This window comes from Lathyrus oleraceus, chromosome 6 (assembly GCF_024323335.1).
Source record: "Lathyrus oleraceus cultivar Zhongwan6 chromosome 6, CAAS_Psat_ZW6_1.0, whole genome shotgun sequence".
Classification (NCBI taxonomy): domain Eukaryota; kingdom Viridiplantae; phylum Streptophyta; class Magnoliopsida; order Fabales; family Fabaceae; genus Lathyrus; species Lathyrus oleraceus.
In genome coordinates, this window is record NC_066584.1 from 136,960,389 (window position 1) to 136,980,627 (window position 20,239).

At 36.4% G+C, this 20,239-nt stretch overlaps 2 protein-coding genes across 2 annotated transcripts in view; one reads left to right on the plus strand and one right to left on the minus strand.

Annotated features, from left to right (window-relative positions):
* The window catches only part of LOC127097619 (uncharacterized), a 38,892-nt gene extending 22,081 nt beyond the window's left edge, over nt 1-16,811 (plus strand). Inside the window, exons 11-18 of the mRNA XM_051036120.1 lie at nt 2,272-2,463; nt 7,718-7,821; nt 7,966-8,053; nt 8,275-8,421; nt 14,001-14,126; nt 14,459-14,629; nt 15,800-15,859; nt 15,960-16,811. Coding sequence (XP_050892077.1) covers nt 2,272-2,463; nt 7,718-7,821; nt 7,966-8,053; nt 8,275-8,421; nt 14,001-14,126; nt 14,459-14,629; nt 15,800-15,859; nt 15,960-16,073 — 1,002 coding nt within the window. The 3' untranslated portion in view covers nt 16,074-16,811. The remainder of the gene's footprint in view (nt 1-2,271; nt 2,464-7,717; nt 7,822-7,965; nt 8,054-8,274; nt 8,422-14,000; nt 14,127-14,458; nt 14,630-15,799; nt 15,860-15,959) is intronic.
* LOC127097620 (protein trichome birefringence-like 9) lies at nt 16,089-18,781 on the minus strand. Its single transcript, XM_051036121.1, has 4 exons — nt 18,437-18,781; nt 17,107-17,496; nt 16,873-17,031; nt 16,089-16,499 (listed from the first exon to the last, which is right to left on the minus strand). Exons 1-4 carry the CDS (start codon nt 18,766-18,768, stop codon nt 16,112-16,114), a joined length of 1,269 nt encoding a protein of 422 aa, XP_050892078.1. The 5' UTR covers nt 18,769-18,781; the 3' UTR covers nt 16,089-16,111.
* Nucleotides 18,782-20,239: the final 1,458 nt, after the last annotated feature.

Sequence of the window (20,239 nt, forward strand, 5' to 3'; positions counted from 1 at the left end):
CCCGTCCAGTGTACCAAATGAAATAATATAAAGGTGCATAAGGTAAAAATTGATAAACTCTTGTACCATCTGTTGTTTTGTGAACAATTGTATAAATGGTTGATAGTTGAAACGGACATTTGTTTCAGACATTTTCACCTCTTTCTGAAATCGATACCCAAAGCAAAAGTTGTAGGAGTGGTGCAAAAGGTTGAGACAGTAGTGGTGATATAGTTGGGATCATAGTGTTGTTGGTGGAAAAGGAAATGGTAGCGATGGTTATATTAGGTCAGTTGCATCAGATATATGCAATGGCATGGTGGTGGTCGTAGCAATGTTCTGCTGGTGAAGATGATGGAAGTAGAAATGGGCTCGTGGTGGTTGGATTTGGTGACAGTAAGGTGATGGGAGAAAAATGGGATGCTTTGTCTTTATCCTATCCTGCTAATTCGCCTCAATAGGCTAGATAGTTATATAACAAATATGACATAAAATCTACCTTTGCATAAGCTCATAAACATTGGACAAGGCTGGGCAGAATATCTTATTCTATCCAATGCCGATTTATTTCCCATTTTTACTATTCTGAGTGGCAAGCATAGTTTTGAATAAGATAAAAAATATATTATTTGATTGGGAAATCTTATGGTTTAAGTCGGTAGTTACTTGGAGTGCTACCAAAGTAAAGGCAGAGACGTCATTATGTAGTCAGAGTATTAATTTACTGACAAAACTTGCCTACAGTATTATAAGTGTTGCAGTAGGCACAGTTTTTATTAAAAAGGACTAAATCCACTCTTATCTGGCTTTGAGATCTCAACTTTCATGCTGTTTTTAGTGAGAAACAACATACTGTAGATAAGTTCGATTGCATATTGATAGAAATTCAATTCCGATAAACGGAAAATGTATTATTGATTGAAATTAGAACTATTACAGAGAGGAATCCCTATAATCCCAGAGCCAAGTGCTCCTCAGAGGAGAGATGATTCTCACTCTGCCCAACCCAAAAGGTTTCTATCCGAAAATACTCATAACGAATTCTCCATTGCTATCAGTGTCCTTATATAACTTCCCTTCCCCCTTCTGAGATGAGTAGTTATACTCATAACCAATTCTCTAGCAAGCCTTTCTATTGGGCTAAGGCCCAAATCTAGTATCCTGTCACATATGTATTGAACTATCCTTTAATACTTTACTCCTCTTTTATTTTTTCTCTCCTAAAACTAAAATTATCTTGTTTCTCCACATGGCATTAGAGTGGATGTATAAACAGCAAACAGAAAATGACTTGCAAGAACCGGAAACCTTATATACCAATGACATGTTTGTAACATATAGGGTTGCATATATAAAAATAAAAAATTAATGTGCCTTTCTCATATGCCTAATGGATTTTTATAGAGATTTCCTATGTTGATGTATTTTTTCTGCCTTAATGTGTTTTATTGTTTCTGATTTGTCAAAGTTGGAATTGGATGACATGCTATCCTGTTCTTTTACTTATTTGTCATTGCAAGAGTAGAATTATATATCTTTTGTTTCTGTTTTCAATGGTATGAAATGAATGAAGAGAGGGATTTGTATTTTCTGATTTGATTTATATAAAGGGAGCTAAAGGAATCATGAAAAGTCAATACTAAGGGTTATTGATTGCTGTAACCTCTATATATAGAAGTTATAATTACTTGTAAAACATTACTGGTTGAATAAAAAATACAGAGTTATTGAATGAATATTGTGACCCCCACTTGTTTTTCAGAATGAATATATTATTAGCAAACTACATCTTTTCATTTGGTCGGAAAACCCAATTGTATCTTTTATGTAAGCATCTTAAATTTCGGGATATTAATATCCCTTTTTGTTCCTGAAGTAGAACCTGGAATCTTAGCCATGAAATGTTTGATTACAAATAGTAAGAATAATATCCAGTTAACTGAAGCATTAGTTCTCATATACCAATTTGATTAACAATGTACCCTCATAGTGGATTTTGAAAAGGAAACTACACAGTTGTGGAAATAAGAGAAAAGTTAGGGTAATTAAGTTAAAAGAGCAATTGCTTGAAGAAAGAACTAAGTCTTTTTGCACACCTAGTCATACACTCATAATAGTTAACTAACCTAACAATAAATTGTATTGCAGCTTTTGTTCTCTCCATTTCAGTATTGTATAAATTCCTAATCTAATATCTTCATACCTAAACATAAGAATATTCTTCATACTTTAGATGGATCCAAAACCTTTTGTTTTGATGTATCATATTCTTGTTGATGTCTTTAAACTCAGGCATTGAAAAGTGTTGAAGAAGCTGTGATAAAACTTGAAAAGTTGCTACAAGAATTGCATATGTCAAGCTCTAGTTCTGGAAAAGAGCATTTGAAAGCCGCCTGTTCTGATTTGGAAAAAATAAGGAAACTTAAGAAAGAAGCTGAATTCTTGGAGATATCTTTCAGAGCAAAAGCTGATTCTCTTCAAGAGGTACACAACGTCCTGCACAGCCTCCTTCACCCATTCCATGAATAATGCATCAAAGATTTTTTACCTTGAAAGTACATTAACTCTTTAACGTCTCTCTTTTTTATGTTAACGTCTTCTATTTTTTTTATTGTGAGAAATCTTCATTTTGGGTGTGTTTTAGATATTTTGTATTTGTTATTGATGAAAGTATAGATTGATTGATCAACAGAGAGTTATCAATTGCGTCCGTTCACTGCGCGATCCCGGACGGTCCGGCCGGAGTGGCACCCACCGCGCGAGAAGAGAGGAGCGATTCGCCGTCTGAAATCGCGGCCGATTTTGGCGAGATCGCGGGTCGTGGTTTGCGTCGCGCACCCTGGGCGGAGCGGTTTATGCACTTTTATTTTCTTTCCTCTGTTTGATATACGGAAAATACAGACGAGAATGGAAGAAGATGAAGTCGTGGGGTGGGGAAGAAGATGAAGCGTCCGCCCCTTTTTCTTGGGTTTTTAAAAAAAAAACCCTAATTTTTAAAGTGGATCTGGATCCGGGTTGGGTTGCATTAAAAGTTTTATTTTAAATATTTTTAAATCAGAATTTGGAGAGATGGCTACACCTCTTTCTCTTTTCAAGAAAAAACTGTTCCAATTCCCATGATATTCTGAAAAGATAACTGATCCAATAACCAATTAAAACTCTCTCATTACTTATTCCTGGGCTTATGTGAGACATTAGATGTGCCAAAATTTTATTTTACTTTATTCTTCTTAATTATTATTATCATGATCCAATTCCTCATTCTCTATAATAATAATAATTATTTTATACATATAAAATTATGCATATGTATGTAATTTTTTAATTCATATAATTAATCTAAAAAATTATCCCGCTATCCTCCGCTCCGCTGTCCGGGATTAATATCTCAGGATCAACATGATAAAGATGGGTCCTGATAATGAAGTAGGAGTGAACGTGTACCGTAGTATTGAAAAGACATAATTGCCATTACATTTGTCTTTTTTATGCAGGAATCAATTGGCTTTGAAATGGCAATTGATGTTATAATTTTTGTCCCCTGAAAGATTATTTGTCCCCTTTGGTGGCCTTCATTGATTTTGAGGTACCATTTTGGTACTAATAAATAGAAAACCAATACAATGCCGAATACATATGTTGATATTTGTAAATATAGTATTAAGAGTATTTATATGTCGAATAGTCCCACATCGACTATATCATGTAATTAGTTATAATCTCTCTATATATAATAAAGTCTTCGTAGTGTTTTTCAAAACACACGATTTATTCAAATGTCTGTTAGTCTCTTGTATTACGACATGGTATCTAGAGTCTGGAAGAGACAATTCTTTCTTTGGCGTGCTTTACCCGGTTGACCCACTGTCTTCCGGTGAATTTTTTTTTTTGCAAATCGTGTCATCACTCCGGTTTGCCTCTCACTTTTCAAAATTCTCCCGGTTGATCCACTGTCTTCCGGTGAATTTTTTTTTTTGCAAATCGTGTCATCACTCCGGTTTGCCTCTCACTTTTCAAAATTCTCTGGTAACCTACCAGCAAAAGCGCCTCTTCCGATCTAGCCGCTCCCCACTTTTCATCGGTAGAAACCTCCGCACATGACAGCACCTCCGACGGTCGATCCCGACAATTTTCCCACCGCTCCACTCTCCATAGGGCAATTGTTTTAGATCCGATACTCATGGCTACTCCTCATAACTTTACGCCAAACAACGATGATTTCCTAATGTGGTATCAGAGTTATCAGAACTTAGATTCTACTGCTTCGGTAGCACACACTGGTAATTCATCTGCTTGTCTCTCTCAATCATCTTCTCTTGGATCTTGGGTCCTTGATTTGGTGCGTCTGATCATGTTACCGGTAATAAAAATCTTTTCTCTTCCCTCTCTACATCCGGTTTCTTACCTACTATAACTTCTGCCAATGGTTCTCACACCCGATCTGAAGGGATTGGTGCTGTTCAAATTCTACCTTCTCTCTCGGTTACTTCTGTCCTCTATGTACCTAATTGTCCATTTAATTTACTTTCAATCAGTCGTTTAACTCGTTCTCTTGATTGTAGTGTCACCTTCACTAACAATAATGTTACCCTGCAGATCGGAGTTCGGGACGGACGATTGGTGTCGGATGTGAGTCTCAAGGCCTTTATTACCTCTCAGTGTCATCTCAGACATGCTCAGCCAAAGATTCTCCACTCACTATCCATGCTCAGTTAGGTCATCCCAGTCTTTCTAAACTACATAAGTTGGTGCCAAATTTATCGAAGGTATCTAATTTACATTGTGAGTCGTGTCAGCTAGGGAAACACACTCGTGGTCAGTTTCCCAATCGAGTCAATAAACGAGTTTCGTCCCTTTTTGCTTTAGTTCACACCGATGTTTGGGGTCCCTCGCGTACTATCTCTACTCTTGAGTCTAGCTATTTTGTCATCTTTATTGATAAATTTTCATGTTGCACGTGGTTATTTTTAATGAAGAATAGGTCTGAATTATTTTCTATTTTTGAACAATTCTATCGAGAAATAAGAACTCAATTCGGTGTGTCTATCCGTACCTTAAGAAGTGACAATGCCCGTGAATATTTATCCCAACAATTTCAGAATTTTATGTCACGCAGTGGTATTCTCCATCAAACATCTTGCCCTCACACACCTCAACAAAACGGGGTAGCCGAACGCAAAAATCGGCATCTTGTAGAAACCACTCGGACCCTACTTCTCCATGGTAATGTTCCACTTTGGTTTTGGGGGGATGCTGTGCTAACGACATGTTACCTTATAAATCACATGCCCTCATCTGTCCTTAAAAATAAAATCCCTCATTCAATCCTTTTTCCCAATTCCCCACTTTACCCAATTCCTCCTCGAGTCTTCGAGTCCACATGTTTTGTACACAATCTCTCTCCTGGTCTTGATAAACTCTCAGCTCAATCACTAAAGTGTGTCTTTCTTGGTTATCATCGATCCCAAAAAGGTTATCGTTGTTATTCACATACTTTACAACGATACCTAGTATCGGCCGATGTTACCTTCTTCGAGTCGGTTCCATATTTCGAGTCCAGTCACGTAACTCCAGAACCCATTCAAGAAAGTACTCCCACACCTTTTCCGGCAGTTATTAATGTCCCACCTACCATTATCCCCCATCAGTCTAGGGCTCCTGGCCCACCCACTTCTCGACCACTTCAAACATATCAGCGTCGTCACCCAACGCCTGTCGTCCCTGTCCCTGAAGTCATACCTGTCCCTGAGATCATTGAAAACTCTCCTCCGACGCCTCCGTCATCACCGGATCTGATCCTGCAACCTGAGCCCGATCTTCCGATTGCCCTTCGAAAAGGTATACGTCAAACACGAAATCCTTCTCAACATTATATTGATTTATGTTATCATCGTCTTTCCCCTTTGCAGTATACTTGTTTGTCTTCTTTGTCTTCTGTTTCTATTCCTAAAACTTCAGGTGAAGCATTATCTCACCCTGAGTGGAGGCAAGCAATGATTGATGAAATGTGTGCTCTTCAAAGCAGTGGTACCTGGGAACTGGTTCCTCTACCCCATGGGAAATCTTTAGTAGGTTGTCGTTGGCCTTATACAGTGAAGGTTGGTTCAGATGGTAATATTGATCGATTTAAAGCTCGTTTGGTAGCCAAAGGATACACTCAGAATTTTGGATTGGATTATAGTGATACCTTCTCGCCTGTAGCCAAGATGTCATCTGTTAGACTTCTTCTAGCTATTGCAGCCATTCGACATTGGCCTCTTCATCAACTTGACATCAAAAATGCTTTTTTACATGGTGATCTTGAAGAGGAAGTATATATGGAGCAACCACCTGGATTTGTTGCTCAGGAGGAGTCATCAAATATGATGTGTAGGTTACACAAGTCTCTTTATGTACCTAATTGTCCATTTAATTTACTTTCAGTTAGTCGTTTAACTCCTATGGATCCAAGTGTCAAACTACTATCCAATCAGGGGGAGCCTTTATCTGACTCAGGAAGGTATAGAAGATTGGTTGGAAAGTTGAATTATCTCACAGTCACTCGTCCAGACATTTTTTTGCAGTTAGTGTTGTAAGTCAGTTCTTAAACTCCCCTTGTTAGGAACACATGGATGCTGTTATCCGGATTCTGAGATACATCAAATGTGCTCCAGGAAAAGGTCTAGTGTATGAAAATAAAGGACATACTCAGATAGTTGGATACTCCGATACTGATTGGGCAGGGTCACCATTGATAGACGATCCACCTCTGGACAATGACAACATGTGAACTTATTTGGTTAAAACAGTTGCTCAAGGAACCTCAAATTGAAGAAGCAAGACCAACGACACTTATTTGTGATAATCAAGCCGCATTGCACATTGCTTCAAATCCAGTCTTCCATGAGAGGACCAAACATATTGAGATAGACTGTCACTTTATCAGAGAGAAAATTAAATCAGGTGACATCGTCACAAACTTTGTCAACTCTAATGATCAATTGGCAGACGTGTTTACAAAATCTCTGCGAAGTCCCAAAACTAATTATATATGTAACAAGCTTGGTGCATTTGACTTATATGCTCAAGCTTGAGGAGGAGTGTTGATATTTGTAAATATAATATTAAGAATATTTGTATATCGAATAGTCCCACATCGACTATATCATGTAATTAGTTATAATCTCTATATATAATAAAGTCTCCGTAGTGCTTTTCAAAACACACGGTTTATTCAAATGTCTCTTAGTCTCTTGTATTTCAACAACATGTTTGGAAGGTCTAAGAGCACGAGTCTCTTTCGATAAACCGTGACTTTATTTTTAATGGACATTGTTACCGAAATAACCTATAATATAATAGAGTACATACTTATTAACTTAATGGCTACTTTAGTTTTTCAAATACAACAAGTTATGGACAAAAAAATTATATGAAGAATACCCATATACAGTAATTAGGAGACAAATATGTGGATTAGGTAGGTGCCCTTCATCCTCTTTGCTCAAAAATCGTGAAGATTGGATCCAGGTTTAGTAGTATTTTGGATAGTGTTGCTCTACTTTTTCCATGGCATTTAAGCTGTACTCATGATTTTCTTTTTCAAAATAGTGGAGTAGTGTGGGTTGTACTAACTGTTATCCTTTCTTTGCACTGTGATTCATTGTCATTTTGCTTGACTCATGCATACTAGTCGCATGTTTGCTTTTTGAGAAATCATTATTTGCTTGCCAATGGTACTTCTTGTACACTCATCCAGGGAGTTAGTAGTGCTCAAACCATCACACCGGTTGGTGAAGAGGACAGGCTAATAAAAGGGAAAAGCAGAAAGAATGACAATGTAAGGGTGTATAGGAACAAAAGGTATGAAGGATTGGCTTACATTTTTTCATATCTAGTGACTTGTTTCTGATAAAAAAATTTCAATGCCAGATAGCCAGATATTACTCTCTTTTGTTTGTTATATTCTGTTTAGCTTTATGTAAAAGTTACATGTGTCTCTTTCAGGCAAATTGGAAAATCTCGTGGATTCTGGAGCATCTTTGTACCTCCCGTCACCAGAAAACCTGACCTGGAAGCAGATGCGGATGCATATGTACGCATTATCATCCTTATACTTTGACGCTGTTGACTTACTTTTTGTATATTTGTCAAAATGCAACTGTCTATTTGGGTCTCTTTTATTTAATTAAATATACTATGTTTGTCAAAATCCTGTTTTACATTAGCTGTATAGACAATTAATTATTTATTCTAATTGGTTGGCAGATACATGGTTGCGTTTTGAGTAATATGAAATTTCTATCTTGTTTTTAGGAAAATTTTATTGAACCGCCTGCACCAAATGTAGGGATTGTGGACCAAGAATCCAATGAAATCCACCGCTTTGAGCTTCTAAGAGACGAGCTGATGGAACTTGAGAAAAGGGTTCAAAGAAGCGCCTATCAATCAGAAAATAATGAGGCATGTCGTAAACATTTGAATTTGATGTCTCCCAACTTGAAATTATAGTCTTGTGGAATAATTTATATTACTTAGATATTGCATTATTACTGATGTATTATGCTGCCCAATCTTAATGTCGACTTACTTGAAAGGTCTGAATTATTTGAATATTGAAGACTGTAAGTTACAAACTAGAGGTTCTAATAATAAAGTCTAAGAGATGGCCTAAAGTCTTCTAAGATAATATTACTTGAAGGCCTGTGCCATACTTCTGTATTCAACTTCAGTGCTGGATCTGGCTACAACTGTTTGTTTCTTAGACCACCAGAGAAGTTTGCTGCACCTGAGGTGCCTCTTCTATCATCCGGGTCTGAAGCCCAATCTGCATCACAAAAAACCTATAGAGAGGGAGAGACAGTTGAGGACAGAGGAGAAAGCAGGAGACCATGGTGGAGAGTACCCTTAAGGTACCTTAAAATCCTCCTGACAGCAATCCAATGAACTTCAAGTGGATGTGCCATGTATTGACACACTTTGTTGACAACAAAGGTAATATCAGGTCTAGTGATGGTGGCATATTGGAGTGCCCCAACCACTGACCTGTACATGTAGGGATCAGAGAGAGCAGGAGAGCCTGTCTTAGTGAGCTTACATGTTGACTGCATAGGGGTGTTTACAGGAGCAACCTCAATCATATTGGTTCTTTGAAGCAGATCCCATAGGTACTTGGATTGAGTAAGTAAGAGAGACCCAGGAGCAGTGTGCTTGACTTTAATTCCAAGAAAGTAATCTTATTGAGTTTGGTGATTATGTCTTGCAGAAGAGACGTAGAACTCCATGTGATGATAATGTCATCAACATAGACAAGAAGATAGTGTGACCTTGAGATACTAGAGTGAACAGAGAGGTCACACTTGCTAGTTTGAAACTGTAGTTTGGACAGAGTGGTCTGAAGTTTATCAAACCATTGTCTAGGAGCCTGCTTGAGGCCATATAAGGCCTTGTTGAGTTTACACACAGGAGAAGAATTAGTGTGAACAAACCCTTGAGGTTGTTCCATGAAAACTTCTTCATCAAGTAATCCATTTAAAAATGCATTATTGACATCAAGTTGCTGAATAGGCCAATTATGGGTGATGGCTATGGTAAGAATAATTCTGATGGTGATTGGTTTCACAACTGGAGAGAATGTTTCATTGAAGTCAAAACCACTAACTTGGCCTTAAACCTGTTAACAGTGCCATTAGGGTTTTCTTTAATTCTAAAGACCCACTTGCAACCAATGGCCTGTTTATGAGGTGGTAAGGGTACCAGAGACCATGTTTGATTCTTTATCAAAGCATCATACTCACTTTGCATGGCAACTTTCCATTGTGGATCAGCAAGAGCTTGTTTGGGACTTTTTGGTTCAACATGGGTGAGCAACAGTTTGGGTTGCAGTCTTGGTTGAGCAAAACCAGACTTAGCTCTGGTTTGCATGGGGTGCAAGTTGTCAGGTTTAGAAAGGACAGGAATAGCTAACGGGGGATGGTTGTAGGGGATTCTATGGAAGGACTATGAGAAGGTGTGGAGGAATTGGAATAGGTTTGAGAGGGAGACATGGAGTTTGAGCAAGAAGTTGCAGGAGCAACATCAGATGAAGTCGGAGAATTAGCCTTAGAAGAAGCTCTAGATGGAGTAGCTTCAAAGTTTGGGAAAGATGAGTTTTCATATGTGGAAGTGGAAGCGTTTTGGGAAGGGAGAGTAGAAGAACTTGAGGGGAGAAGTGGAGGTCCAAAACTCAGAGGTGCAACAAAAATATCGTTTGCAGGTGAGAAGATTGGAGTTGAAGTGGGGAATAAGTTAGGATAAGGAAACCCCCCTTCATTGAATAACACATCTTTGGAAATGTACAGTGTACCAGTAGGGGCAAGACATCTGTACCCTTTATGTGAAGTGGAGTAGCCCAGAAACATACACTCCTGAGATCTGAAATCAAATTTGTGAGTGTTATAAAGACAAAGTAAAGGGAAACAAGCACATCCAAACACTTGAGAAAATTGTAGTCAGGTGGTTGGTTGAACAGAAGGGTGTAGGGGACCTGAAAGTTGCTAGATGAGGTAGGCAACCTATTGATGAGGAATGCTGCAGTTGAAAAAGCATAGTCCCAATAGGTCAATGAAAGATGCCTGACTAAGGAGGGTTAGACCAAGATCCACAATATGCCTATGCTTCCTCTCAACTACCCCATTTTGATGATAAGTATGAGGAAAAATGAGCCTATGAACAATGCCAAGCTCATTAAGAAACTTAGTGAAGGGTCTGAATTCCCCACCCCAATCAGATTGAACCACTTTGATGGGAAGATCATGTTGAAGTTCAACCATTGTTTTGAACTGCTTGAAGACATTAAGAGCTTCAGATTTGGCCTTTAGGAGGTAAATCCAAGTAAATTTTGTATAAACATCAACAAATGACATGTAATAATGATACTCTGATGCAGATGCCCTTGGAGAGGGTTCCCACAAATCAGTATACACAAGTTGTAATGGTTTTGTGTAAGATGTGTGTGAGGTGGAAGAAGGAAGCCTATGAGCTTTTTCCATACAGGCATAAAACAATTCATTGTATTTATTAGTAAGAGGAACATTACAATTTTGTAAGACAAGTGTGAACATTGGGATGACCCAACCTTAAGTGCCAAACATAGGGCAAACTAGTTTGTACACCAGCAGAATTAACACTAGGTACACAATTATTTGCAGAAGGTAAATGTTAAGAATGTGTGATTGGGCCTAACTCAACCCTACAAAACCGGTTGGTAGAGTGAGGATTGCCCCCACTTATAAACATATGTTCAAGTCAGATATTGTTCGATGTGGGACTGTTAACACACCCCTCACGCCCAGGGCTGGACATCTGGAGCGTGGAAATAAATGATGGGTGACCCGATAGCAGAAAGCATAATAGATGGCCCATCGGATCTTAAACGAGGCTCTGATACCATGTTAAGAATGTGTGATTGGGCCTAACTCAACCCTACAAAACCGGTTGGTAGAGTGAGGATTGCCCCCACTTATAAACATATGTTCAGGTCATATATATTGTCCGATGTGGGACTGTTAACAATTATTCTCCTTATAACCTATAAATGCTAATAAAGTCATAATGAGCTGTACAGGACAACAGCTCATAATGAGCCGTATGATATTCAACCTATTCTAAAAATAATAATAATAATACTAATATTCAACAGTAAACAAGACAACTGGATGGTTGAGTAGACTTGGACACATCCAGAGTAGGAAACACATAGAGTCCATCCAGTCCTACATGCCCTTCATGTAGAATAGCATCAGAAAGCTGGGATTTGACAAGGCATTTATTAGCAGAAAAAATGAAGTACACATTGTATCCTTAGAAAACTATGCACTACACATTGTTATCCTTAGAAAACTGACTGACACTAAGTAAATTTTTGGTGATTTTGGGCACAAGAAGTAAATTATTGAGACTAAGGTGTGTGTGTGAGTCACAGGGTGCAGAAAAGATGTTGACTTCAGTAGAGGGAATGTTCAAACCTTGACCATTGCCTACAAAGATTTGATCACGACCTTCAAATGGAGTAGGTTGCTGAATATTTTTAGCATCATTTGTAACATGAAATGAAGTTCCTGAATCAGGGAACCAGGAGGTTGAAGTGGAGGATCGAGGTAGAGTGTTGGCAACGAAGGTGCTTGGTGGTGGAATAAGATCTCCAATTGACGCCAATGCATCTACAATCGTACGAATCTTGTGAAGATAATCCTGAACTAAAAGCGAATCAAGAGTAATGGCGTGAAGCTCAACATGAAGGTGATGAGCACAAGCACATGTTTGCTTCTGGAAATAGGAGAAGAGACGATCCCATAGCTGATGATCTTTCTGAATCCAGGTGGAGTACATCGGATTTACTGTGCCGTTGCGGCGAGCTTCATCATCAAGAAATTTTGGTGGAACGCGAGTGCATACCAAGAGATCGGTGAGATCGTGTGCGTTGATGTATGGTTCCACTTGCTGGCGCCATAGATGGAAGTTCTTTTCATCGAGCTTGTGCGCGATCTTGAGAAAGAACTGAAGACGACGCGATTCCTCAAAGTGAGACGAAATCGCCGGCGTCAGAGAGGTGGTGAGGTTCGCAGATGAGGCCGCCGGTGTGGGCGAATCCGGTGGAGAAGTTTCCGCCATGGATCGGCCTAGCTAACTGATGCCATATTAGAAATCTATGAGAGAATTAAGTTTCCTCATAACTGTTTTTTCTTTAGTGCAAAAGTTAGTTACAATGTTTGTTACAACTTAAATTTATATTCTACACTAGATGACCTGCAGTAGCAGGTAATCCTATACAAAATTGACACCTGTCACTTTTGAGCTACAACACTAGCTCAACTCTAGTTTACTGTTAAGAGTCCCACATTGGACAATATATGGCCTGAACATGTGTTTATAAATGGGGGCAGTCCTCACTCTACCAACCGGTTTTGTAAGGTTGAGTTAGGCCCAATCACACATTCTTAACATGGTGTCAGAGCCTGATTCAAGATCCGGTGGGCCACCTACTATGGTTTCCACTATCGGACCACCCACCATTTATTTCCATGCTCCAGATGTCCAGTCCTGGGCGTGAGGGGGTGTGTTAAGAGTCCCACATCGGATAATATATGGCTTGAACATGTGTTTATAAGTGGGGGCAATCCTCACTCTATCAACCGGTTTTGTAGGGTTGAGTTAGGCCCAACCACACTTCTTAACATGGTATCAGAGCCTTGTTTAAGATCCGGTGGACCACCCACATTTCTTTCCACGCTTCAGATGTCCAGTCCTGAATGTGAGGGGGTGTGTTAAGAGTCCCACATTGGACAATATATGGCCTGAACATGTGTTTATAAATGGGGGCAGTCCTCACTCTACCAACCAGTTTTGTAGGGTTGAATTAGGCCCAATCACACATTCTTAACATTTACATTCAATACTTAACACTCATCTTCCGCTACTATTAATTTTTAACTAAATCTGCATGCTATTTTTATTGACCGTTTATTGGGCCGGTTTGTTTTAGCTTTAAAAAAATAGATTTTTTCTTTGTATTTTTAAAAATGGATTTTATAAAATCGTTTTTCAAAATATTACAAGTATTTTTATATTCGTCTTTTGTAAATTGAAAAACTAATTTTTACATCCTATAACATAAACATACATTATTGAAGATCAACATATAGTCGAAATCGCAATTTTTTCAAAAAGTTGTATCTCAAAAATGATTTTTATGAAAAACTATTTGAAGTAGCTTCAAAATTAAGTGATTTTTTGAAATTTTGATATCCAATTATTTTTTAATAAAATGATGAAATATCTAAAATAGCATTTTAAGAATAACTCTTTAAATCAAAATTTCATTTGAAGTTTTTATGAGAAGTTTTTTAAAATTTTTTTTTTTTACAGAAAATTATGTTTTACTATAAAAATCATTTTAGGAAAGAAGTCAAAACAAATGGGTCCATTATCTTGTGTCCATCCTTTTCATTTAGTTTATTTTTCCGCGAAGGCTTTTAAGACGAGTTTATATATTGTTTTGGCAGGATTTGATGATCATTGACAATGGTGCTCGTTATAGTGGTGATGCTAGAGGTGGTCAGATAGCCAGAGTTCAGAAGAAAGAGAATATCATACAAAAATCTTTTGACAAACTAAAAGAAACAGGAAAGGTGTGATACAGATTTATGTTTTTCTTTCTTGGAAATATTCTGTTTGTTTATGAACTTATCTGCTTCATTGCATTAGTCAGATGAATCTGGCTGATTTTTTATTTTCTTAGAATGTGGGTTGGGTTTAGCGCAACTCTCATAACATCCTTCATCCCGTGGTTTTGGAAACTCAAAAAGGAAAATTGTAAAATATGTGTGTAGCAGCATCTCTGATACTTTTGACAATGTCCACTGCTTAAAAAAATATCATAGTAGTGGAAATTTAAAGTTAAGTCATAGATTATTTCTTGTATCCAATAACTGAGATCTAAAGTCTGCTGTTTAATAAACAGGATGTTTGGCAAGGAACTCAACTTCTTGCTATTGATGTTGGTGCTGCCACGGGTTTCGTCAGAAGGACCATAATAGGTGATGAATTGACTGAGAAGGAGAAGAAAGCACTTAAAAGAACCTTAACTGACATGGCCTCAGTTGTTCCTATCGGCGTTTTAATGCTTATTCCGGTGAGTTGACCTTTATGATTGTTCTTATTAACTATATCTGAATAACATGTCCTGCTTCTTGATAGAGAAGCATACTGTTCATTCATAATAAAAAGATCCTAATCAAAGTAGGCTAGGTTTCTAAATCACGTCTTGTTAAAACTAAGAGATATGAAAACTAATCCTTCAGAGATAATATAAGATATTCACACAATAAATCATTTCTAAGAGATGGCCTAAGATAAAACCACAATACAAAATATTGTTTATATAGTCTAATTTAGGTAAATTGTACCTATAATATAACCTTCGTGCAAGGGCACATATTTTTTTTTATATGTAGAAGAATAGCGATAACAAGAATTTAAGTCTTTACCGTTTTGTCAAGGGCTCTAATAGTAATACCATTTCAAGAACCAACTCTCTCAAAGGGTTCATTAATGGTTTATTCTGTCTCTAACACACCGTCTCTAACACACCCTTTGACTCAGTAAATATGAACAATGCGCAAAACCATTTTCACCATATGTTGAAAATCTTTTTTTTTTTATTATTCATATCAATGTGAGCAGCAAAGATTGAGTTGTTCACCATTTAATCAAGAAAATATAACACCATATTAAGGACCTGATCCTGTAAAAGCTTCTGTTTATGTTATTAGGTGAAGGGTTATGATTGACTTTATTTTTGTTAGAATAGCAACTAGTATAGGATTAAAAAACCGAAGTAAAAGACAATGAACACCATCTATCTTTGTTAACGCAATTCGGCCAATAGTGCCTACCTCTGTGGCTATAGAATAACTATAGTTCCGTTTTATTTCTGTGATAAATTAGGATATATAATACTACGGCTCCTCGCCCCTGCCTCCCTTTAGTGTCTACATTTATATAAGGCATACTCAACGATAACATACGAAATCAATAGTCAATTCAATTAATTATTGGTCCTACTACATAAGAGAGTTTTACTTCCTTTATTTTTTTTCCCTTGTGAATTTGTCGAATTCATTTTCACCTTAAATATTTCTCCTCCTTATAAATATTGTTAAAGTGGAAGAAAAAGTGCTTATAGAAAATGTAAAAGAGATAAGATAGAAGGAAATGAACTTGTTTGCTATTTCATATTACCATTACCATTTTCCAATATTAAATGTTGCCTACTAATTAGGACAATGTTTACTTTACACAGGTTACTGCCGTTGGGCATGCAGCCATGTTGGCTGCTATTCAGAGATATGTACCAGCTCTGGTATACACATTATGACTGGCCGCTGCTGCTTCTTTTTCCATCTCCTATTCAAATTTTAAATCTGACGTCATAAGAATTCAATAAATCTTCTTCCTTGCAGATTCCATCCACTTACGCACCAGAGAGGTTGGATCTCTTGAGGCAACTTGAGAAGATGAAGCAAATGACAATCAATGATGTGGATTCAGATGAGGAAGTGGATGAAGTTAAATGATCAGGAGCAATGCAAATTTATGTATAGCTAGCATATCTTTACATTCTTCCTGATCTGATGAAAATTGGATCAGCTTCCTTCTTTGCTTCTGGAAAATTAAATTTGATTCCAAATTTCTTAGAGAGGAGTTGGGCATAGATATGTTCGTTCCACGTGTCAGGCACTCCGGGTAAACACCAGTGGCTACAATCCTGAGGAGCATCAGGCGGAGTGCCTGGTTCCCGATATTTGGAAGGGTGGCCATCTTTCCTCACTTCTGAAAGATATGTGATGTTCAAAAAGTTGACTTTCCAGCTTCCATATTGCATCTCTTTAACAGCATGAGATATAAATAAGTTGTAATACGGTTCACTTTCGAGTTTTGTTGGGTTGTTTTCTGGTTCCGAGTCCTTGTCACAGTTCCCTCCTTCATTCCATGTGCCATTCCTGCAATTTCACTATACAGACTCTTATCCAATGTACTCAGAAGGGATAACTTAAATAGGATGAATAGATTTGATCCAAAAAAATAAATTATGAAGTGAGTTATTATGCTTTTAGTTAAGGCATGTTTGGATTGGCCAATTTGAACCCCAACTATTTGAAAGAGCTTTTAAAAGCACTTTTATTTATATTTTTGTTATATATACTCTCATATGATAAATGTATGTTATAAATATCTAATTAGTTTGTTTGTCTAAACATGAGATTAGCTCAAGTTTGAGCTTGATCACAATAAATTTGGTCTGCTTCTTTTTAGATGTTTTTAACCAGAGTTTGTCAGAGTGTCAATACCACATTAATGTGTTAATATACTTGCCTGTAATGAACAGGGGAATAGCTTCGGAAGAAGACGAAACTCTTGGTAGGTTTTAGATTACCCAATGCCCATATTTTCCATGCCTGTAAGGATCTCCTAAAAGCTTCTTTCACAGTCATAGTCATATTTACTTTCCCTCCTTCCTGGAAGTAGATACCCCTGCAAAAACATATATAGAGCTTGTTTACATGTGTTATTTGCATTTAAAAAAAACTAGAGATTTAATATACTTACGCCTTGATAGTTTTGTCTGGGTTCCACCAGTGACCAGAATTGAAAATTAGAACATCTGCTTCTTTCCAGTTATTGGAATACCAATGCAACTCATCAAGTCTGATAGTCATTTTGATGTCTTTAGTTGAATTGGGTGGTGGACGACCAATAATGGACAAGAAGGGTGCCCTGTAATACTCTACTGTCATGTTGTATTCTTCAAATTTCATGATTAAGTACCCTTTGTGTTTGCTTATGGGACTTCCATTCACTTCATATATTTTTGACATGTTAGATACCCCTTTTGTTAGCATGCACAGTAAAGACTCCCATTGGTTTCTGCCCACAGAATCACCTGCAAACACAATGCGTCTATTTCGGCTTCTTTCAAGGAGGTCACTGGCATTGAATCTGAGAGTAACACAAGACATATATTACATCGGAGTCTATCTCATTGGAGACTTAGTAGGTTAGTTGCAATTTAACCGTAACAATAAATAGAGATTCTATTTAAGTCTTATAATAATTTTTGAAATCCTATTTAATTACGATTTAGTTTAGACAAATTTTAGATCCTATTTAAATCTGATAATAATTTATGAGATTCTATTTAATCACAACACTCTAAAATACCACGGTATGACTTTATATTCTTTGAAAGAACAATATAATGGATCATAGAATAGTGAGAATAATTATTCACTTAGTAATTCATTATAAATATTAAATATGAACTATATATTTATCAATTCAGCATTTGAATATAGATAAACTCTACAAAATTTGATAAAATTTTAAAACTATTCTATACTTTATTAAATAATTTTCAAAAGAATATATAATAAAGTTAAAAAAAGTATAAGTAAGTTTTCCTAAAAGACAGTAAATATTAAGTTACTATATTTATATTAAAAAGCTATAAGTTTTGGATTTGTCTAAGACTTGATAGGTTTGATCACTAATATAATAATATCACATTAATTAAATTTAAATTGTTGAAATACAATTTTTATAATTCATATAGTATTTTAAATCTACACATAAAAGAAAAACTACTAAAAATTCATTATTGATTCATTTTACTTATTAATCTGGAAAATAAGACCTAATAATAGTCCATGAGTGTTTCTATAAACAAGGCCTCATATTCTCCTCTTTCACTGCCATTATTGACTCTTTCAAATTGAACCTTTCTCAAGAAAAAAAAAGATAGAAATCCATATTTAACTTTATATCTCAAAATTACAAAACTAGTAACAAAAAATAAATCAAGAAACAAGAATACGTAACCATATGCATGCATCCATGCAACGTAGACGAAAAAATTAACATGAACATGCAACTCACGTACCGTGGAAGATCACAATCATCAGGTTGCCATCTCCATTTCTGATAACCTTCATCGTTCCGACCGTTTTGTCGACACCGGAATCCGGGATCAAGAAACGGACATTTTTCATCGTACAATTGATGAGAGTTGTAAGTTTCATCCCAAACCCATTGGCCTTTGGAAAAATCACAAGCTTCAATAGGCAGCAATGTTTTAGAGTTATTGGGAGCAATATGTGACAAGAAATCAAATCGAAAAAATGATTGTTGATTGAAGGTAATGAGGTTGGAATAGAATAGAGAAGATAGTAAGAAGAAGAGAAAAGAGAGTGCATATGCTAATTCTCTATTCATTGTTAGTGTTCGTTAAAAGTTATGTGAAGGAGAGATACTAATAGGTGTTAATAGTGTGATATGGGTTGATGTTTTATAAATTCTATTTAAGTAAATAAATAAAATCATTAATATCTCAATATTTTATTTACAACTCTATCATTTCTACTTTATTAAGTAATACATTTTATAGTAATTTGTATTCTCAATATTTTATTTACAATTCTATCATTTCTACTTTATTAAATTAAGTAATACATTTTATAGTAATTTTCATTAAATTACATAGGATTTTATTATTACTTTTTAATAAGGTAAGTTATTGAAAAAAAAGGAAAAAACAAAATGGGTGTGGATACAAAATCTAATAAAAATGATAGTTGATGGTGTTCAACTTATAAAATAAAAAGAATATAAATAAGAACTGAGTTCCACCAAGTGTCATAATAAAGAAAAACTTGCATTGGTTAACCTATCTGCATATATATTTGTCTTTTGAAAATGTGAAATATCTTAAATCTAAATGAACATATAATACGTAAAATATTATTTTATTTAATAAAAAGACACTAATGGACAATATTCGTGTTAGAAAATGCACAAATAATCAATATTGGATTAGTTTTAAACTAAAGATTTTTTTTATTTCTCTTGTTATCATATTCAATAGTAAGCATGATTTTATGCAATTCAATTTTAAATGATGCGCAAATTCCAATCTTAGTTGAGAAAGCTTCCAAGAATGTTTCTGTTATAGACCGAGTAAAAGCTCAATGAAGTTAAGGGCCAGATTAATGTTACTCCACTCCACATGATCCAAAGTATAAAAATTATCTCGTGTGAAATGTAAGGTACACTTTATGATCTCCATTTTGATTACACTTACATTGAATCTTGAACTGACTTGGGTGTTGGAGTGTTAACCTTGCAAATCCACCCCGTGCCACTGTATCAGATATTATCACCACTGAATCTGGATTTCTCATCACCAGCTTATGCATAACTTTGGTTCCATAACGGAATAATGATTCCATCTGTGGGAATCGACTTATGGTTTCCTCGAGACTCCGCGAGTAGATCATCTTCGATAAAAAAAAAATCAGATCTCTATTGGAAACATTGGAAGTAGAAACAATCATTCCATTAACCATGTCGAGGAAATCTGTCCAATCCTTCGATTCAGTCATCCACTAATCATCACTGTCGCACCTCGAAAAATGGGGATACGACTTCAAAGCGAAACGCGATCGCACGCTCGTAATGATGGACTGAACAGAGTCGCCACCGAACTTTATTTATTCCTAAAAAGGAAAGGGGAAATATCGATAAAACCCAAGACAAATGAAAGGATAAGATATGGTCATCGCAACCAATATCAGGGTTCGGGAGTCATTTACGCAAGGGGAAGGTATTAACACCCCTCACGTCCGTTGTACTCAACGGGAACCATTAGGTCAGTTGTGTGCGTTAATGTTAGTTTGAAATGTTAGGC

Bases quoted from the DNA above. Each gene is read 5' to 3' on its own strand.
- LOC127097620 (XM_051036121.1), bottom strand. From the start codon at position 18,768: ATGAATAGAGAATTAGCATATGCACTCTCTTTTCTCTTCTTCTTACTA. The intron at 17,497-18,436 runs GTACGTGAGTTG...TGTTACTCTCAG, and splicing joins GATGATTGTGATCTTCCACG to ATTCAATGCCAGTGACCTCC. The intron at 16,500-16,872 runs GCAAGTATATTA...GTGAAATTGCAG, and splicing joins TATTCCCCTGTTCATTACAG to GAATGGCACATGGAATGAAG.